Raw genomic sequence first — 21,498 nt, 5'->3', positions numbered from 1 at the left:
AAAGGAGAGAGAGAACAAAAGGGAATGCCCTGCCACAGAGGCATGGTGAGATGAGGGGATGGGGGATGGGAGGGATACTGGAATCAGTGGTGGTGGAAAATGGGCACTGGTGGAGGGATGGGTACTCGATCATTCTATAATTGAAACCCAAGCACAAAAATTTGTAAGTCTACAACTGTACCTCATGGTGTTTCACTAATAAAAGTTAAAAAAAAGTAAATTGCAAATAAAGAAATAAATATACCTCTACCAGGTGCAGATAAGATTTTTAAAAAAATCAGTATGTCAACAATGTGGTTTCCTTTGAAATTTTTATTTAAGACTACAAAAATTTTTAATTTCAAAACAAGTTTCCTAATTTGATCTGTAATCGTATAAACTCAAACGAGATACTCTAGTTGTACACCTTGATGCTGATTCTGCTAGAACTGTTTTTCCTGAGACATAAACCATTTCAGTGATTCACGTCATTTCAGAAATAAAAAAAAAATATGATAAGCCTGAGAAAATTTACATAAACGTGGTATGTGATTTTCTTCATGCCTATCTGGAAACAAAAGGAGCCATCCAAATAAAAATTCCCTACCCCCTACTTCCCCCAGAAGTTAAATCATAATGTTTCCTGCAGGGCTGAAGTTCCTTGATGTTGCAGAACTACTAAATATTTTACTTATCTCAGCAGGAAACTGGTTAACTGCTTGTCCGTCAGATGTTTTTAATGGTAACCTCTTGCGAGACAAAAATGAGGAGGGTGTGAAAAAAGACCCCTGTTTAGAGAGAGTCCCTCACCGGATCATGGGGTGGGGGGGAGGGAGATAAAGGCCTGCACATTCATATGTGATACCTCACACATTCACTGAATGGGGAAACATATGTTCATCAGCACACCTCATGTTCATCCATTTGAGGGTGATCTGCAGCGGGCAGGGATTTCACTGTCCCTAACGCATAGGAACCTTGCACCAGGAAGCCAAGACAGCATGTAACTAAGGAGAATGTTAAAGGCTAAGTCATAGCACACTCAAAACAAGCTTGGTTCTTCCAGAATTCAATTGCCAGCTGCATTTAAAAAAAAAAAAGAAAAAGCTAAATCTTTATTAAGATATGTAATAGCATGTCTTGGCCAAATACCACTTGACAAATAAATATTGTTCTAATAATCAGATTAAGCCAGTACGAAACATTTTTAACTATCCGCTTTGGTCACTTGATAAAATGAAAATCATCTTATTTGGATCAACTACGGACAACAGCCCAAATCTGTATTATGTAAGTTCTATTTATAACTAACAAATTAATTTATGAGAAATTAGTTTCTCCATGAAAGGCAGTAAAACAACATCTGGCTCATGGCTAGCATTGAAATAAATATAATATATTCCTTTTACTATTATAACATCCCATAATAATGTAATAAAAGATGACAAGCTGTATAATTTTTAAGAATAACATTAAATTAGGATAATGTCTGTCACTGACATTCTCCAAAGCTTTTCCCCAATCCTTTTCAGAACTAAAATCTACTTCTTGTAACTAAAATGTAAACATATATTTAACATGCTCAGTCATGTACAGTGTTTTACCTGTATGCGTAATGTTTCACTATGCATGCACTATGCTTGTCACGTTACTGCATCTAAAGAGGTAAGTAATTTAATGAAAACTACATTATTTAACTTGTAATTACACAACCTGTAATCATCTTCATTCTCTTTTAGAAATTTAGAATCTCTGAAAATTAGATGCCTATATTTAGTGCACAAAAATCTAACTGTAATGAATATAGATTTATTTCTAGTATAAACCACACATTTCAAGCTGGAAGCCAGAGAGGTAACTGAACAGGCTTGAGTACATGCTTTGCATTCAGGAGACCCAGGTTCAAAAACGGTGGCCAAAAATCAAAATCAACAACAAAAAGCAGTGTATAATAAAGGTAACATATTTTGCATGTATTGCCAAGATAACTGCATTCCTGCTTTAAGTGATGATGATAAACTCCTAAATATCTGTTCTTTGTTCTTCAAATTCCATTGGCTATGCCAATCAAGTCCAAATGAGGCAGTTATTTAAGATGCAAAGAACAGACACATATACACACAGAGATTACAGCGATCGAGTCACTGCAATTCTACATTTACATCCCCCAAAGCAGAAAGTTATTACATTCTTTTAATTTTATCTTTGATTTTTGGGTAATATCCAGTTTGAGAGAGTATGCTGTGCATCTTAAAGCAATTACATACACTCTTCAAACAAATGAAAGAAGACAGTCCCATCAAAGAAACAGAAGGTATAAGAAGAACCAAACGGTGATTTCAAGACCAAAAATTAAAGTAACTAAAATAAAGTGAATGGAAAGGCTTACAAACAAAAAGGAAGAAACAGGTGAAACAATCAGTAAAGAAATAACATAAATATCACTTCACAATCTGGATTAGAGGAAAAAATAGACCGAGAGAAAATGAAGAGAACCACAAGAATTAGGTTCTTAATTTAGGACAGGCTTAGATTGTCCCATCTAATATTTGTGTCATCTGAGTCTCAGAAGTAGTAGTAGTAATTGAGGCTAAAATTTTCTTTTGAAAAATAATGACTGAAAATGTATGAATTTTGGTTAAAAACAAACTGACAACTTCAGGAAGCTGGGAAAGTCCAAAACAGAATCAACACAAAGAAACCTATGCCAAGACGCATCATAACCAAAATTCTGAAAGTTAAAGACAAATTATCTTAAAAGTAAGTAAACACAACATCTGACAAAGTGCCTCAATACAAACCATGGACTTCAAAAGTAATTGGCATAGAATTTTCCAACCAAGTGAACTACTTCAGAGAACTAAGCTCAATTATTATACAGGACTGTAAAAGAATCCAGACTCTCTGTAATGTTTCTTTCACACTTAATGAACAGAAATCATCTGAATAAACTAGAACAAGAAAAGGTAAATCATAACAAATTGAAGTTACAATCAGCAGAGAATAAATTCAATACAATTGCTATTGAAATGAGCAGACAAGGTGTTTAGAGCACTTACTATATCTGTTCTTGAAGACATAAAAGAAAATATGTCTGTAACAATGATAAAAAAATCTCAACAGAAAAATTAAAACTTTACAAAAAACTGTACGTGAAGTCTAGAAATTAAAATTGAATCTAAAATTGGGGGCAACTCGATAACTCAGTCGTAAAAAGCACCTGCCTTGCAGGTGTGGAGGTATGGCCCTGTAAGCTCAATTCTCAGTGCCACCCACACACAGTCTTTGGGACCCCTGTGGCTAGACCTGAGAGTGCGGTCTCCAGTACCCCCAGTGTGTGCTGGTGCAGCCACTGAAAGTGTGAGACCCCTGTTAAGTAATCACTGACAAATAACCACATGTGTGAGCACCAGGGAAGGTGTGAGAATTCTAGAGTGCTTATGTGAGTATCACAACTAAAAGACTATGCTCCCATCTTGACAAGCCTGTGTCCAAGCTCTGTGCAAGCTCCACAGGTAAAAGAGCAAAACTCTCAGTGAGCACTGTGGCTGAGTGTGCAACACCAAAACCCAATGTGTGATTCCTGGAGGGAAACACAACCTCAAGGTCAATATTCTAAGTGAAGTAATTCAGAGAAAGTTAAATAATCTATGGTCTCTCTTATATGTGAATCTTTTAAAAATAGAACTTTGTGGCAGCTCATGGAATTAAAGAAGACAATGGTAGTCACTAGAACAGTAGAAGGAGAGTGGTATAAAGGAATGAAGAGGGACAAAAATACCAAAAAACACAAGATAAACCCCAAACCCAGGCGTAAATGAATTCGATGTATCTGCTCAACTTTTCTGTACTGCCTGTAATGCAACACAGAAGGACTTACAACTCAGTGTGTAGTTGTCAACAAACACTGAGCACAGATTAGATAAACAATCAAATGCTCTCGAATGCTCTTAGGACCTTCCAAGTAGACAGGCGCGATAAGCATAAATTTTTTTTTGATAGCTAAGGACCTTGGAATGAGATCATCTAGGATTTAGATCGGGCCATAAATCCAATGACAAGTCTCCTTATCCCTCTCCTCATATTTTGAGGTATTTTCTCCGGACAAATGTCAAGAACATCAGTTAATAATTAACTAATTAATGGGTTAGCTTGGTGATATTTAAGAACAACTGGTAGAGTTCCAGCTTCTACTAATGGAAAAATGAATTCACTGGACAAAGCCTCTAACACATAACAAAATAAAATCTTCACCAAAAAAATTATTTGAAGACACTGAAATATTAACAAAAGCAGGCAGATAAGAGGACAAAGTTTGATGTTAAAAGACCAAAACGATTAAAAGTAAGAAATAGGGCTGGAGTGATAGCACAGCAGGTAGGGCATTTGCCTTGCATACGGCGAACCCGGGTTCGATTTCCAGCATCCCATATGCTCCCCCGTGCACCGCCATGAGTGATTCCTGAATGCAGAGCCAGGAGTAACCCCTGTGTATCACTGGGTGTAACACACACAAAAAAGAAATGATTAAAAAAAAGAATAAAAGTAAAAAATCAATCTATTGCTGTTTTTGTTTGAGGGATTTTTTTTGTCAGCTCAGTTACTAGCTAAAGGTGCAAAGAGTTTAGAGGTGACAGATGACACTGAGAAAATAACTTGGTAAGTGAGGGTATACAGCACTAAATCTAGAATATAAATTGTACCCGAAGTCCTGGCTGATTGCTAAACTCTACATGTAACTGGAAGACTACAAAGGCTGGATGTAAAAGAAGACAGAAACTAAAGAAGGCTTCAATGAGATTTGAAAGACTCTAGCCCTTCACTTGAGAGTTAAGTTCCTTGAGTAAACAAGCTCAAGTAACAAAAGTTGAGGCGTTCTTGCCTAATTAGAAGTACACGAACGCTGTCAAATTGATTTAAATTTAGGGGCTAAATACTAGAAGCCAAGAGGCAAAGAAGGGAAGCACCAGTAACTGAGGTTCAGCAGTCTCATAACTATGCAGAGGTCCACAGGAGAAAAAGCCACAGGGAAAGCTGGGAGAATTAAGTGACAGGTGTCACCAGGAGGGAGCTTGCAGTTTCACAATCCAGGGAACCGAAGTGAGTCCCAAAAAACAAACAAACAAAAAAAATCCCAGAAGAGAAAGATAACTAGAGTCACTGTCACTGTCCTTCTGTTGTTCATCGATGTGCTCAAGCGGGCCCAGTAACACTGTGAGACTTGTTACTGTGTTTGGCATATCGAATACGTCACGGGTAGCTTGCCAGGCTCTGCTGTGTGGGCAAGATACTCTCGGTAGCTTGCCAGGCTCTCCAAGAGGGGTGGAGGAATCGAACCCATGTCGGCCGTGTCAGTCGCATGCAAGGCAAACGCCCTACCTGCTGTGCTATCGCTCAGGCCCAACTAGAGTCACAACAGCAAATTAGCTACAACAGCCTATTCTGACAAAAGGGTATTAGAGATCATTGTACAATTGAAACCCAAGCACAAAAATTTGTAAATCTACAACTGTACCTCATGGTGTTTCACTAGCAAAAATTAAAAAAAAAAAATGTAAATGATGGAGAATGGGCACTGGTGGAGGGATGGGTACTGGATCATTGTATAACTGAAACCCAAGCACAAAAATTTGTAAGTCTACAACTGTACCTGATGGTATTTCACTAATAAAAATCTTTAAAAAAAAAAAGGGTGTTAGAGACATACAGGATAGGATGAAGCATGTTCAGAAATATGGCAGCCAACTGACTCCTAGTGATAGACATTCAGAACATATAAATATGCTAAGGAATAATATGGCATAAATGACTCTACAAATAAAGAATCTCAAAGAATAGATCTAAAAAGAACAGAATAAAATTGTTAGATTTTTTACATATGGGAACTGAAATAGAAATTTACTATATGGGTTCAATATGAAATTAGAATGAATTGATACACCTAAAAACATATGAAGAGAAATTTCACAATTCAAAAGAGGGAGAAAAATATTCTCATAATCCTGTAGAACAATATCAACAAACCTAAAACAGAGAGTTCTTAAGGGAGATAAAAACAGATTTTTTAAAAAATGTAAAAACAACAAGGGCTAGAAGCTTTCCAAAGCTGGAAAACAAAAACTGGACAATAAAAAACACTATCTTACCATCCTCGTAAGTTAATGAACCCATGCACAATTCAGACAAAGAATAGCCTCTTTGGTGAAAATCAGAAATAAATAGATTATCTTTATAGTGACTAAAGAAGGATACAGATATATAGATAAATCTCTCTCTACATATGTATGTATATATAATATATGTGTATGTATATACATATTATGTATATAGATTAGATATATACATATATACACACACACATACATATGATAGAGAAACAAATGGTTAACGTGTCTGACAAAGAACAGCCTCTGGTGAAAATCAGAAATAAACAGATTATCTTTATAGTGACTGAAGACAGACGACACACACACACACATACAAAATATATATATATATATATGAATGTATATATGTATGTAGCACTGTAGCACTGTCCTCCCATTGTTCATTGATTTGCTCTAGCGGGCACCAGTAACGTCTCCATTGTGAGACTTGTTACTCTTTTTGGCATATCAAATACGCCACGGGAAGCTTGCCAGGCTCTGCTGTGCAGGCGTGATATGCCCAGTAGCTTGCCGGGCTCTCTGAGAGGGACAAAGGAATCGAACCCAGGTCCATCACGTGCAAGGCAAATGCCCTGCCCACTGTGCTATTGCTCCAGCCCAAATATATATATATGTATATATATGTATGTGATGTATATGTATGTTTATGTATGTATATGTATATATATACAAGTATATATATGTATATGTGTATATAATACACATAGGTATATATCTATATCTATCTGTATACATATATATGATATGTGATAGAGAAACAACTGGTTAATCTAAGGGGAAAATGAACTTCAACCTTCACCTAAAACACAAACACACACACACACACACACACAGAGTACTTTAAGTGGATCTTGGTATTAAACATAAAAACTGCTAAAAAAAAACAACTGTTATAAAATATCTAGAAAAGGAAAATCTTTGCAACACTGGGATGATCAAAAATGTCTTAGGTTCAAAAAAGGCATTACCCATATGTTAAAAATTCTTCAACTTTTAAATAAACACTGTTAAGATAATGAAAGATAAGCCAGAAGTCAGGAGAAAGTATTTGCAATGTAAAAGACAAGTGTGACCATGTGACCCAGAACTCTACTCCAAGGTATTCTGCCATAGAGAACTGGGGAACATGTCTGTACATGAATATTCACAAATAGTTTTGTTCATGACAGTCCCAAACTGAAAACTTAAACTTCAACAGTAAACTGATCATCTCTGTTATATAGCCACAAAATAGACTAGTGATTTGCAATAGCAGGAAACACACAATATCATAACTCTCAAAATTTTTACATGAGTAAAAGAATACATAAAACCAAGCAAGCTGTATAATTCCACTTTTACAATATTCCCAAAAAGATGAATTTCACTAGTAATCTTTAGTATCCAAAGGATATCCAGGTTATTAAGAGCCATGGAAAATGAGGAAAACAGGTCACAAATGCTCACCAAGGACTTTTCCTTGCAGTAATATGAATTAATTGGCGGTTTTGACTAAGGTGGTAGTTATATGACTGTATATACCTTTTTCACAACTCATCAGACACGGGCCAGAGCAATTATGCAACAGAGAGGGCGCTTGCCTTACATGTGGCCGACACGGATTTGATCCCCAGCATCCTATATGGTCCTCCATGAACTGCAAGGAGTAATTACTGAGAACAGAGCCAGGAGTAACCCCTGAGCATCGCCAGGTGAGGTCCTCAAATGAAAAACAAAGCAAAAAAACCTCATCAAGCAGTACAATGAAAATGGGTATTTTATTGTGTATAAAATACACTTCAATGTAAGTTGATTAAAACATAAAATATTGTAGTTATCTTTGACACTAGGGCTGGAGCGATAGCACAGCGGTAGGGCGTTTGCCTTGCACGCAGCCAATATGGCCGACCCGAGTTCGATTCCTCTGCCCTTCTCGGAGAGCCCAGCAAGCTACCGAGAATATCTCGCCCGCACGGCAGAGCCTGGCAAGCTCCCCGTGACGTACTCGCTATGCCAAACACAGTAACAACTAGTCTCATGATGGAGACGTTACTGGGCCCGCTCAAGCAAATCAGTGAACATGGGAGGACCGGACCGTGGACCGTGATCTTTGACACTAGAGCTGAAGGGTACTGCTCATGCTTTCTCCTCATAAATAACCATAATAAATCTCACAATTAATCTCTAAGCAATTGTAACCTTAGGATATTGATACCATGTGAATGGCTCATATGTTCAGAGATGATAGTCTACCTTTCCATCTGTCCCTCCAGCGCGACAGGTCACCCCCATGCTCCAACTCTAGCAGTAACTCTTCGAGGACAAAAACCTTGATTGGCATTTATGACCCTGAAAGAGCCTCCAATCGTTGGCAAAGATGAGTAAGGAGAGGCTGCTAAAATCCCAGTCTGGGAGGAATAGAGACAAGTAAATCGACGAACAATGGGATGACAGTGATACAGTGATACAGTGATGTTATCAGAGCCAAAGTATACTGGCCCATGGAGGGTGTTCAATATACTTCAGTGGAATTAACAGAAAAATTAATCTGAATATGCTTGTATCCACCAGGAGTCTCTTCTGGACATTACCCATCTTCCCGAACCAACCATAACTTCTTTTATAATTTGAATGCTATCTCTATGTCTCCAATCTGTGTGTTCTGGTCCATTTGCCTACATATGCCTACAAAACTGCCTATTGTACAAACCCAGTTGGTTGTCCCATGGGCAACTAAAGTTTCACACATCTAAATTAAATTCATTAACTTCCACTGACGTGTCGTATTCGATATGCCAAACACAGTAACAAGTCTCATAATGTTACTGGGCCCGCTCGAGCAAATCGATGAACAACGGGAGGACCGTGACCATCGTGACCACTGAAGTGTATTCACATCTCATCCATAGCACTGTAGCACTGTCCTCTCATTATTAATCGATTTGCTCTAGCGGGCACCAGTAACATCTCACAACAAATTGTGAGACTTGTTGTTACTGTTTTTGGCATATTGAATACATCACGGGTAGCCTGCCACGCTTTGCCATGCAGGCAAGATACTCTCGGTAGCTTGCCAGGCTGAGAGGGACAGAGGAATCGAACCCAGGTTGGCCGCATGCAAGGCAAACACCCTACCTGCTGTGCTATGGCTCCAGCCCACATCTCATCCAAACTGAAAAAAATTACAAAAATGCCTAGAAGATGTCACCTTCATATTACCTTCATCTTTTACATACATCTCTCTCAAATTCAAGAGAACAGTCTCTTGACCCACCATCTCTACTTTTCAGCACAATTCAATACAGTTTCCACCCTGGAAGATCAATGAAAGCAGCCTCTCAGAATTCAGTTCAAGAGAGGAATTATTTCAGTTACAGAAAAAATGGGATTTTGGCATTTTTAACAAAATGGTAAGACCTTGAGAGGATTATCTGACTCAAAATAAATCAGGGCAAAAGTATCTAAGGTCACTGTCCCTGGATCCCACTCCTTTATAGTTCTGCCTTCAATGTTTATTTCTCTCCTGGATTCATGCAAAAATCACACTAGTCTATCTGCTGGCTACTAAGCTAATCAGATTTTTAAAATTTAGTTCCTCCTTTACATCACTCAGAGAATTATCTTTGTAAAATACGAAAGCAACACCAAACCCTTTTTTAAAGCAAGCAAGCAGGTTCTGACACTAAAATTCAGACTTCAAGGGATGGGAGAGAGCGCAAAGAGCTGGAGTGCCCATTTTGCATGCTGAGAACTTAGTTTGATTCCTAGCATCACCTGGATTCCCAAGCTGGATGGAGCCCAAAAAAGCGTGAAATTCAAACTGAAACGGGGCATTTTTCAGTCTCCCTGTGACTTGCTCTACTTTGTACTCTAAGCATTTACTGAAACACTGTCTTTTCATGTTTCCAGTGCTGAGCTTCTTCTGAGATTCCCTTCCTTCTTCACCATTTCACATATCTCCTCTGCTATGATTTTTTTCCTAAGGACTTCAGCGATGCTCCTCCCATACATGCCCCTGACACGGCTCACTAAACCCAGGGAACACTGAGGGGTCACTCCCAGTTATCATTCTTGTTCTCTGAGGCAGGCATTTCATCTATTATCTTATGCAGTGTGCTACAAATTTATTTTTGAACAAACTGCCACGCAATGTTCAAACACTGGTGCCGAGGAGAAGGCAAATTTCTGGTGGTGCTGTCTTTTGCACACCGGTTTTATTTACCTGTCTCAATTACCCTTGTCTCAATTCCCGGGACATCACTCAGCATATGGAGCTATTTATTAAGCATCTGCCTAGAGAGGATGAACCATGCTCCATTTCTTGTTCTTCAGTTATATCGGCTTTCATATTCTTCACAGGCATTTAATCTTTCACATACATTCTGAAATTACTGAAAACTACTCTGAAGTACTATTAGCTTTTTCTTAAGAATTTTTTAAACTGTGAACTTTGTTTAATTCCCAACAGTAATCCATGTTTTCCCAAATGTTTCCCTACGACCACATTCTGGTTTTTTTCTTAACATTATAAGGTGTTATTTCTTAACACTTTAACATTATAAAAACATTTTGAAAGATTTCCAAATATCCCTTTTATCTCTGGTACTTAAGTCTTTCTAGTGTGACCATGTTAAAATGGCAGAACTTCCAAGATGCTAAAATCTGTCAGGGTTTAAAATTAAATTCAGGGCTGGAACAAATAGCACAGCGGGTAGGGCATTTGCCTTGCACGCGGCAGACCTGGGTTCGAATTCCAGCATCCCATATGGTCCCCGAGCATTGCCAGGAGTAACTCCTGAGTGCATGAGCCAGAAGTAACCCCTGTGTATCGCTGAGTGCGACACAAAAAGCAAAAAAAATAAATTAACTAATTAAAAAAAGAAAAGGTATTTCTTTTTAAAAATTAAATTCAAATTTCATATAGATAATGAGCAAAATACATTACTAATAAGATCTTCCTTTGTATAGTCCTCAAATACATATTCATATAACCCTACAACAACAAAATTTAGAACAAAATGCTTTAAAGGTCCAGGTCAATAAAGCCAGAGTTCTTCAATGACTCAGAATCAGTTTCATATATACTTAAAGGCATAAATAAACCACCACCAATTAGTCCCACTTACAGAGATTTTCCTTAAACACTGTACAAGAATGTGATTTAATATAAAGATTTGTAAAGAAAATGTGAAAGTGTAACGGGTGCTCTGCTTTCACCATAAAACAGTGTATATAATGCCACTTCACAGGCTGATATGACACGTCAATCAATGAATGCTGGTTTCATTGTCTTGTTTACCCATCTAGGTCCTAAATGAAGCATGCCCCTGGTATGTAAGATTTTCTTCAGTATGCAGAAATCCTTTACATGCAGTATTCCACACTGTTTTTCTCAAGAGTTGTCCTGGATGAATAGAGAACAATAAATATGAAATTTTAGCTACTGTCCCCCATGAAATGAAATCATAAGAGCCGGATGTTGGAGGGAAGAAAAGAGAGCATTTCAACCTGACTTAAGAGTGAGCAGAGGTACACAGGTACCTGCCTGTCCTGAAGATTCCTGATGGATTCTACAATTAATCTCACATCACTCAAAAAATAAAAAATAAAAGTCATACCATTGCCAATCCCTTCTGAAAAAGTAAATCTCACCTTTAAATGAAAGAGAATTTCTTTCTCTTCAAATACTTGATGTTCAAATAACTCCAGACATGTGACTCATGTTGAACTGAAATCTCTTCTGATACAAACAGAAGCAGCCATGAATGTTTCTATTTGGGGAGAACACATACTGATGCTACTTTTTTCTGCTCTAGAGTGGCTCATTTCTTTGTTTGGTTTTTGTGCCACATTTCGCAGTGCTCAGTGCTAATTCCTAGCTCTGGTCTCAGGGCTTACTCCTAGTTGGCTTTGGGGGACCATATGGAATGTCGAGGACTGAAACAGATCAACTGCATGCAAGGAAAACACCCTCCCTGTGTACTATCTCTCTGGCCCCAAGTATCTCATTTCTGTTCTACATCAAAATCACTGCAGCAGGAGCAGCTGCCTGTGCCTACTACTTTTCTCTGCATTATCATATGCATCTTACAAAGTAAGATACAACAACACTCGAGATGTGTACCTTTGTCCTTTTGAGTTCCATGGTTGCATTCTACCATGACTTAGACTGGTGATAATCCTGAACTTTTTTATGCAGTAATAATAAATTGTTTTACTCAAGGTAAACATGACTCTTACACATACTACTATTACTCACCACAGTACATCTTTATGTGTAACAGGAGTTCCATCTTTAAATAAAAATTTCCCTTGATAGCCTTCAGCAAACTAAATTACTCTTAAATCTACTGGGATTTACGAAGTACTGCTACATGATATGCAGTTAGCATACCTTTGGGAGTTTCGACAGTACATCATAGTTTAACAAGGCAGTAATCAATTTGCACAACCTTGGACTGACTACCTGAAGGATAAATGTGAGCTTTAGAAGCACTTCAGGAAAGCCAAGCCTTTATTTAATTTTATTTTACATCTTAATTTTTTGGCACAACTACAGTGCTCAGGATTTACTACTGGCTTTGCACTCAGGCAGCACTTACGGTAGTGTTTGGTGGACCACAAATGGTGCAGGGGATCAAACCCAGGTTGACTGCAATGCAAGACAAGTGCCCAGTCTGCTATACTATTGCTCCCGCCCAGACCAAGCCTTTACAAGTCAATAAATACTAACCCATATTATCCTCAAGATCTTCAACAAACAGCAAAGGATAAAACCAAGGATTTTTACATTGACTAGGAATTAGTCAATTTTAACCCCAAGCCAAATCTACAAATATGTTTTGCTCACTGTTTTCTGAGAAACATATTAGTTTATGCAACCTTTCCTTCCACAAGATTGAAGAAAACTGGTCTGGGAAATGACATGGCAATTTATATGTCAAGAACAAATTTTCAATGGGGGAATATGCATATATATTTAAGAGAAGCCAGTCCAACAACTTCTCGGCCAGTAACATGGGCCTGAAGGTTCCAAGAGTGGTCCAGGTGATGATGTGCAGCTTAGAGCTGGCACTCACAGGCCACCAGGACTACACCAATACTGTGAGGGGCCTGGGGCCACAGCCCATGGTGCTAGGGCTTACTCAGGCTCCGTACTCAGGCATCACTCCTGGGGGGCTCGCTCAGTGGAGATCCTAAGTGCTACGAGGGATCAAACCCAAGTGAGCTGCATGCGAATGTAAAAGATACACTTAGCCTCTATACTATCTTTTCCCAGATCACTCATTCTTCGAGCAAGCCACTGTAGCACTGTCCTCTGTAGCACTGTCCTCCTTCATCCATTTGCTCAAGTGAGCACCAGTAATGTCTCCATTGTGAGACTTGTTGTTACTCTTTTTGGTATATTGAATATGTCACAGGGAGCTTGCCAGGCTCTGCCCTGCAGGCGGGATACTCTCGGTAGCTTGCTGGACTATCTGAGAGGGATGGAGGAAATCAAACCCGGGTCGGCCGCATGCAAGCAAATGCCCTAACCGCTGTGCTATCGCTCCAAAGGAAATTTAAAAAGCTACAAATGGCCACCTGATGATAACTATGTGAATTACTGAAAGTTGGGGGGGGGGAGAAAAAAGAGAGAAACAATGCCTGTTCTCCGACTGGCTAGCCTCCCACTCCCAACACGGCTGCAACACAATCCGTAGTAAGGTCATATTGCTACCACATGGTATATGTCACATATGCTAAACACAAATATTTTAAAGAAGACCATGTCTATAAAAGAAGTCTGCTATAATCATATTGATCTTCATAAAATCAGTTGAAGTGCTTTATGTTTGAATTATGTTTGAAAAGCAAGTTTAAAGTTCAAGCAGTTTCAAAGTCTTTCCCTGACGTTCTCGGCTCACAATAATGAAAAGTCCCTTCCATTAAACATAACTGATTTTGAAAAACTTGATTATTAATTTAATCAACATCTCAACCATTATACATATTCGATTTTATATATTTGCTGTTGCTGTGGCCAATTGGGTTTTGGGTCCCGCTGGAAGTGGACTGCGCCCAGCTGTGTGTTCTGGGATCACTCCTGGTGGTCCTTTAGGGACCATGCAGTGCCTGGACCAAACTAGGGTAAGCTTCATGCAAGTAAATGTCTTTACCTATATACTATCTCTTCAACCCTGTTCTTTGAATTTTTTTTTTTGGCTTTTAGGGTCACACCTGGCCATGCTCAGGAGTTACTCCTGGCTTTGAACTCAGGAATTACTCCTGGCAGTGCTCGAGGGACCATATGGGATGCTGGTAATCAAACCCAGGTTGGCCACATGCATGGCAAACGTCCTACCCGCTGTACTATCGCTCCAGCCCCTGTTCTCTGTATTCTTCATGAGAAAAATAAACCTAGCTTATCACACCTTACTCTATGGTTTCGAAAGCAATACTGGGTAACCCAAGGAGGGGCACAGAGGATAAATCTGAAATCAAATCCACTTAAAAAGAGTGGTTTGCTGAAATCATTTTTCTTTTCCAATCTAAACATTTCTCTAATTATCCATTTAAACAAGGAAACTCTTTATATATTAAAGATGTAAAAACTTCAAATAATGTAAATTATAACAAAATAAAACCACCTACCTTATTTAAAATGTACAGTATTCCAAGAAAGTCTCTCTTTAATTTCTTAAGAGTGGATTGATTTTGAAATATCTTAGTACTATAATGAAATAATTTCAAGGTATAAAACAAGAAGCCCTAAAATATTATGGTATGACTATTATTACAAAGACGTTTTGTGAAATATATAAAAAGGTATGGAAGCACACTGCCCAGATTAGACACTGCCTGTGGTTCATGGCATGACTGACATAAACCTGTTGTTATTAAAAAAATAGTAATGCAATAAGAATGTTCAGGTTTTAAGAGGGAATACTTAAAATATACCAAATAAAAGTTCAAAGAATCATAAATATTAACTATGACAGAGATCCAAAAACTTCGAATGTGATTAAAACCTCAAGGTGAGCCAAACAGGGCTTAGAAGAAAAACTGAGAATATGCAAAGGTCTCAGTCACTCTGCTTCATAAAATTAGCTTTATTCATAACTTTAAGTTTATGATAACTTTCACTACGTTTATGGATTTAAGCTAAAAGATGTAAGCTTAAATTCTAGTGAGAAAATAAGATTTATAATTTATAAATTTCAATTAAAGATTAGTAATTTTTTAAAAATTGGAACAACTGAGTTTTCATTATACTGATACATTTTCACTTTGTACTACCATATACTTGCCACTTAAAATGGCTTTGGTCTAAAGTTCAATCCAATTCCAACAGAAAAGAAAGGCCAAAGAAAGGGTTTCACAATATTCAATAAGCGATCATATACAAGATGACAATATATATTTTTAAAAAGCACTAACCTAGAGACACAGAAAAAAAGAATTTATTGTTTTTAAATTCCAGAAACAAAAACAAGGAAATCCATAACAAACTGCCCCTATAATGTCTAAGCTACAGTCCCATGAAAACATTTAAGAAATAGAAATTATCTACACGTTTTTCTGCCAGGCAGGTCAATACACATGAAATGGTGACCTGTGAAGACAAACTTGGGTGGTGCGATACGGATGTGTGGTCCCTGGACAGGAACTGAGTCACCCTCAGGACTCTGCCAGTGGCTCAGTCCCTGCCTAGGTGTCCCGCTCACCTGACCCAAGAAGCACAGCGATAAACACCTTTGTGCTCACCTGGGGGGGGGGGGGGGGGGCGGGAATGACAGCACAGAATTTGGAAATGTTTAACTTGTCCATAATTAAAGGTACATTATCTTAGCACAAGTTTTAAAAAGGAGAAGTCTGAGCAGTCAGTCCAATAACAGGGGAAAAGGACTCCACATTTTCAGACCAAAGTAATACAAAGTGATATTTGCTGTCATTTGCCAAGAATTAACATATCGAGGTTTGTTTGTTGTTTTTAAATGAAGTAATTTTTTGGCAGCAAAATTACATTTACCATAATAACATCTTCAACCAAAAAGTCAAGTCAAGGCTTAAATGCAATGTGTGCTCTGTTTCAGTAAAATGCAGCATTATTCTATTTCCTTGTATCAGTTTGTTTCTAGTTCACCCTATGCATATTTATAGCTAGAACTAAAAGCTACTTGGCATTTTTCTAATATAGCTGTATGAGTCAGGGTTTCTTGAAAAATTATTAACAATGATTTTACCGTCATTCTTAAGGTAAATCTTTTTAAAATTTTAACTTTAGGTTGTTTAAAATTTCAGAGAACAGAGTAAATAAATGATAACAGCTTCTTTAATTACAGACTGACATCCTAATCAAAAATATTAAAGACTACCTGGGAATAGACTGGCAAGAATCTATTTCTGTGAAGGAAAGCACACAGACTCACCTACACACATGTGCAAAACACAGGACCATCTTTTTTTTTTTTTGTATACTGAACTTGCAAAGTTTTTATAAATACATGATCATTCTACACAATACATATATTCTAGAGGATTTCTAAAGGAAATTACAGGCTTTGGTCTTATGGAGTAAGACTACGATGGCAGAGGGAGTGAGAACAAAGAAATCTGGGAGCAAATCACACCAGCAGACAACAATCGAGTGAGCAGTTACAGTCCAGTACAAGCTTTTCAAGGCAACTAAGAAATCAGAAAACAGGCATCTTCTCTTCTGAGAGCTACCGTCTCTTTTGAAAGTTCTATTCGTAAAGAATTGTTGGCGCTTTGTTTTTGTCTTTGTTCTCAAAAAGGAACAAAGAATAAACAGAGAAAGTTTTCATCCCCACATCCATCTACATCTGGGCTCACCAGCCCAGTGAACTCAAATTGTTGGTCCCATCAGAGGCAGGGGCTATCCCGGAGGACTCAAAACATGATGGGGGAAACAAATGCAGGTCTTTACTGCCTCAAACAACTAGAAAGCACTTCACCCTTGTTCTAATACTATGCGGAATGAACTCCTATGAGAACAGACTTCTCAGATGTTGGATCATCAATGGCAAACCTGAATCAGTACGAGTAATAAAACATCAAGGTTATAACTGCAGTGCAAGTAAAACCATCATTGGGGAAATTCAATACTTCTGTAAAAATGCGGGAGTGCTGGACACTAACACAGAATGTAGGAAAGTGAAGCTTTTGTTTGTGGAAGGCAAAGTGAGAGAACAGATGCACAATAGATGCACTCCATCAAGACCAAATGGAAGAGAATGAAAAATGTTTTTAAAAATTAGAAGACGGGGCGGGGGGAGGGGAAGAGGGGGAGGGGGAGGAGAAAGAAAAGGAAGAAGGAAAATGGAGGAGAGCCAGGCAGCAGAAAATTACTGGATAGAAAGAAACTGTCAAAGAAAATGCAGCATGTGTGCGTGTCTCGCTCCCTCTCCTGCCTTCTGGGTTCCTAATAACTTAGCATGTGTGCGAAATACCGAGCACACGAGCAGGCAGGGATGAGCTTCCCGATGGAGAAGGATGAAGGACTGGGGGCTAATGAGTTCTGCTTCCTTGTTTTTGTTTTTGCTTTTGGTTCATACCTGAAAGCCTTGAATCCTTGCTAAATATTCCAGCTGTTTTGAAGGCTGTACTGGAGAACAAGGGGGAGTAGGAGAACTTCCTTTTAAACCTATGGCTTCAGCCGCAGGAGACGTTCCATTCATAAGGAGTTCCCTGGCAATTGTGGCTGAGCTATTCGGTGCGGGAGATATACTGAAGAAAGAGCTGGAGGGTTGGTTCATATCTTTGGGTGACAAATAGCCTAGAGTAGTGCCAGAGAGTACTTTGTGGCGGCTGGCTTCCATCTCTTGATAAACATCGGGAGACAAATGAAGAATTCCTTTTGGAGCTATAAATAAAAAGAAGGAACATAGTTATAACACTTACATTCAAGTAGAAACATGTGGTAGCACTAGTAATTCAATGATTTCACTTGGTTGCAGTAACAAGGCAATGAGAAATATTGTCCATTGAGCATCTTCCTCCTACCTGCTGAGCAACTATGGTCTCCACGTAGACAGGAATAATGTATGTTTCAAATTTCCTAAAATCCTAAGTTTAAAAAAAACATTCACCAAGGGGATTTCAGTGGAATTTAAGTATGTGATAGGGACAAGGGTAACTGCTGTGTGGAAGTGAAAAAGGGAAGAAGATTAAGAATGTGCAGTGTTCATCCCGTCATTTAATATTCCATGATCTCATAAGAGAGACATGAACCCCGGAGATATGCAGCAGTTGAGATACCGCAGGTAAAAGAAAGGCTGGATCTGTCCAAATCATCGGGGTTACAAACGCCAATGTACCCAACCTCTTACAGGTGCTTTTCTCTCCATGAGGCTCTCCCAAGGACAACTCTAAATCAGGCACACGCCAACAAGTGTCAGAATCTTCTTCCCCAAGCTAGCACAGCTTCCTATTTTGTCTATTCTGCTGTAATACCATCTTGTCCTACAAATAAACTGTTACTATGATCAAACTAGAAAAACTCTGCCCCTTCCCCATCAGATACACTAGTTCAAGTCAGGCCACGGACACGTTCTATCAAGACTCACAGATTCAAAGGAAAGTAAGCGTCAACTGTTAAATCCAGGGAATGCTAAAAAACACTGTCCTGAGTTGGTCCAGTTTGGGGGATTGGGAGAGGGAAAGAAGAAGGGAAATTAGAATGTGCTAGGTGTTTCAGAGCAGACTCTCTGGAGAGCAGCACTAGATCAGGAGCAGCTGTTCAAGGATGCTTACAGTGAATTTCAAGGGATGGAGAAACTCAAGCTGAGGAGGACAAGAACTGGAGGCAGATGGGCGGTGTGAGCAAAGGCAGGAGCTCATAGGAAACTGTGTGCTCCAGGAATGGCAGGCAGTTCCTTCTAACTAGAGCATACAGAGGAAGTTAAAAGTACAAATTTGCCCAGGGCTGTGCTGACTCCCAAGAAAAGGAAAGCCAAATGACATGTTCTCCCATGAAGCCTGTCCTCTCACAAATGTGGTTGTAAAGCCTCTGATGAACAAACCCCCATGACCATCTCCCTGGAGCACCGCTCTTGCTACAAGTGGTGGAGGATCTTCGGAACTGAGATTTCTTAAGAGGTCTCTCCACAGTACAAAGGCAGATTTATGAGTGGTTTGCCTTTCGATATGCTCTAAGTTGTGATTCTTGCAGAGCAGTTGAAAAATAGAAAAAAACTGATGAGTTGAATAGGGGCAACAGCAGGCTCACAACTGAGTAAGATGCAGTAGCAAGAAAGAAAGATCTCTCCGTTCACAGGGGCAGTGCACGCAGGAGGCCTGGGTCTGATCCTCGACATCACATGGTCTCCCAAGTATTACTGGGAGAAATGACAAGCACAAAGCTGGGAATAACTCCTGAGTCCGAAACTCAATCAACCGCCACCAACAATGAACACTTAAAAGTAGTTAACAGCAACAGGAAGGGAAAAAGGCTAGGCACAGTTTTGCAATCCAGGGTTCAATTGTTAATTATTTTTAAAAGCATAATATATAAAAGTAAATAGTGACAAAGGAGGAGAACATAAATAGGGGCATAAATTCACTATTGATCTTAATAAAGTACACCTTGGGGAGACCAGATAACTCAAAAAGCTGGCACACATGAGAACCCTGATCTCCATCCACAGGGTGTGGTCCCAGAACTGATAATAGCAGTAATAATATCTTGGCTGTGGGAGCTGGAGAGATAGTACAGTGGGAGGGTGCGTGCCTTGCACATAGCTGACCAGGATTCGATCCCTGACACCCCATCTGGTCCCCCAAGCCCTGTCAGGAGTAAGCCCTGAGTACTGTCAGGTGTTACCCAAACCACCCTCCAGCCCCCCCCAAAAATAACAATATCTCAGCTGCCTTATATAGAAGAAATTTCTTCAAGGTCCAACACTTTCACTCAAGACTGTGACTATTTTCACAAAGCAAGAAAAAAACGGCTGTATTAAAATGAAGATTGACAGCTTCCTGTGAAGACCAGGAGACCGTGACTCATTATTTAAGTGGTGCAAAAGCATTGCTGGTAAAATGAGGATGATTCGTTCATTCTCAAGGTTAGTTTTCTTTAGAGCAACGTTCATCAGTGACCACTTCCCTAAGATTGTAAACGTTAACTAAGTAATTAATAAAGAGGGGTTTCTTAGCCTCCCTATGACACAAGTGACGGTGGACGACACAGGCGGTGACCTGTCTTCTGTGGCCAGCCTCCACACCCCTCACACCAACTGCACTCCTGGACACCCAGGTGTTCACGCTGGACAGCTCAGCAAGAAAGAACTCACCTGCAAGGCAGGAGCAGCTGAGCAAGTCTCACAGTCCCACAGTGCAGCAGGTATTATGACAGGCCCTATGCCATCGCTAAAGGCCTGAGGCACACCCGGGCGCACATAGGCGATGGGACCCACCCAACATCACAGCCAGTAGGTGGCAAGCACCAGGCTCCATCTGCCTTCAGAGCCAGCACATGTGACTACTAATCAGGAAAAGCAACCAGCCAACAAGTAACAGAATAACTTCTCTGATTCATTGCATCTCTACTGGAAGTTCCTCCATGCACATGGATTCCTGAAATATTACGTCAACTACTGTGAAGATGCAGATCTTAATATAAATTCTCACCCCATTCAACAACTGGGGGGTCAAAAGGAACAGAGTGGGGAAGCTCAACTCAAATCTCCAACAAGCACTAATTAGACTACACCTTTAACCTCACGTGTCAGGGAAGTGTTACTCCCTCCCCCCAAATTGAAACGAGGCTTAAACAAAATCCAAAGTTTTATAAAACAACATGAGAATGCCCAAGTTCCCATTAAAATTTGCTGAGTCACACCAAGAACCATGATGATCTCAGTGGAAAAAAAAAAATCAAAGGATGCCAACACCAAGATGACAGAGATTTCAGAATAATTGAACAAAACTTTTAAACGCTTCACTGAGCAAGTACAAACATACTTGAAACAACTGCAAAATAGAACATTTTTAGCAAACAATGTCTCAGCAAGGAAACTGAAGATAAAAAAAGAACTTAATGGTAATTTGAGAACTAAAATATACAATAACTGAATTTAAAATCACACTGGGTACGTTCAAGAGTCTACCAGAACACAAAAATCAGGGAAGGAGAAGTTTAAAAATATAGAAAATTACCACATCTGCACAGTAGAGATAATAACCGAGTGTGGAAAAAATGTAACAGAAGAAATAAAAACAAAAATTCATAATAAGTGGACAGTGTTACGTCCTTATTGGCAATAATTATCTTAAATGTAAATGATCTAACTACACCAAGTCCAAGGAGACTGGCAGAATACATCTATCTCAAGTATAACACAGGGCCGGAGAGAGCACTTAGGGTACATGT

At 39.1% G+C, this 21,498-nt stretch overlaps 1 protein-coding gene across 8 annotated transcripts in view; it reads right to left on the bottom strand.

Moving 5' to 3' along the window:
- Positions 1–21,498, bottom strand: part of STAU2 (staufen double-stranded RNA binding protein 2) — a 282,793-nt gene that overhangs the window by 123,657 nt on the left and 137,638 nt on the right. For all 8 annotated transcript variants that reach the window (XM_056113368.1, XM_056113359.1, XM_056113351.1 and 5 more), the window contains one exon: positions 17,684–17,991. In XM_056113368.1, the coding sequence (XP_055969343.1) occupies positions 17,684–17,991 (308 nt within the window). The remainder of the gene's footprint in view (positions 1–17,683; positions 17,992–21,498) is intronic.

This window comes from Sorex fumeus, unplaced genomic scaffold (assembly GCF_029834395.1).
Source record: "Sorex fumeus unplaced genomic scaffold, SorFum_2.1 ptg000002l, whole genome shotgun sequence".
In the NCBI taxonomy this organism is placed as follows: domain Eukaryota; kingdom Metazoa; phylum Chordata; class Mammalia; order Eulipotyphla; family Soricidae; genus Sorex; species Sorex fumeus.
Note: the sequence above shows the minus strand (reverse complement) of the source record. Positions and strands in the feature narration are given on the sequence as shown.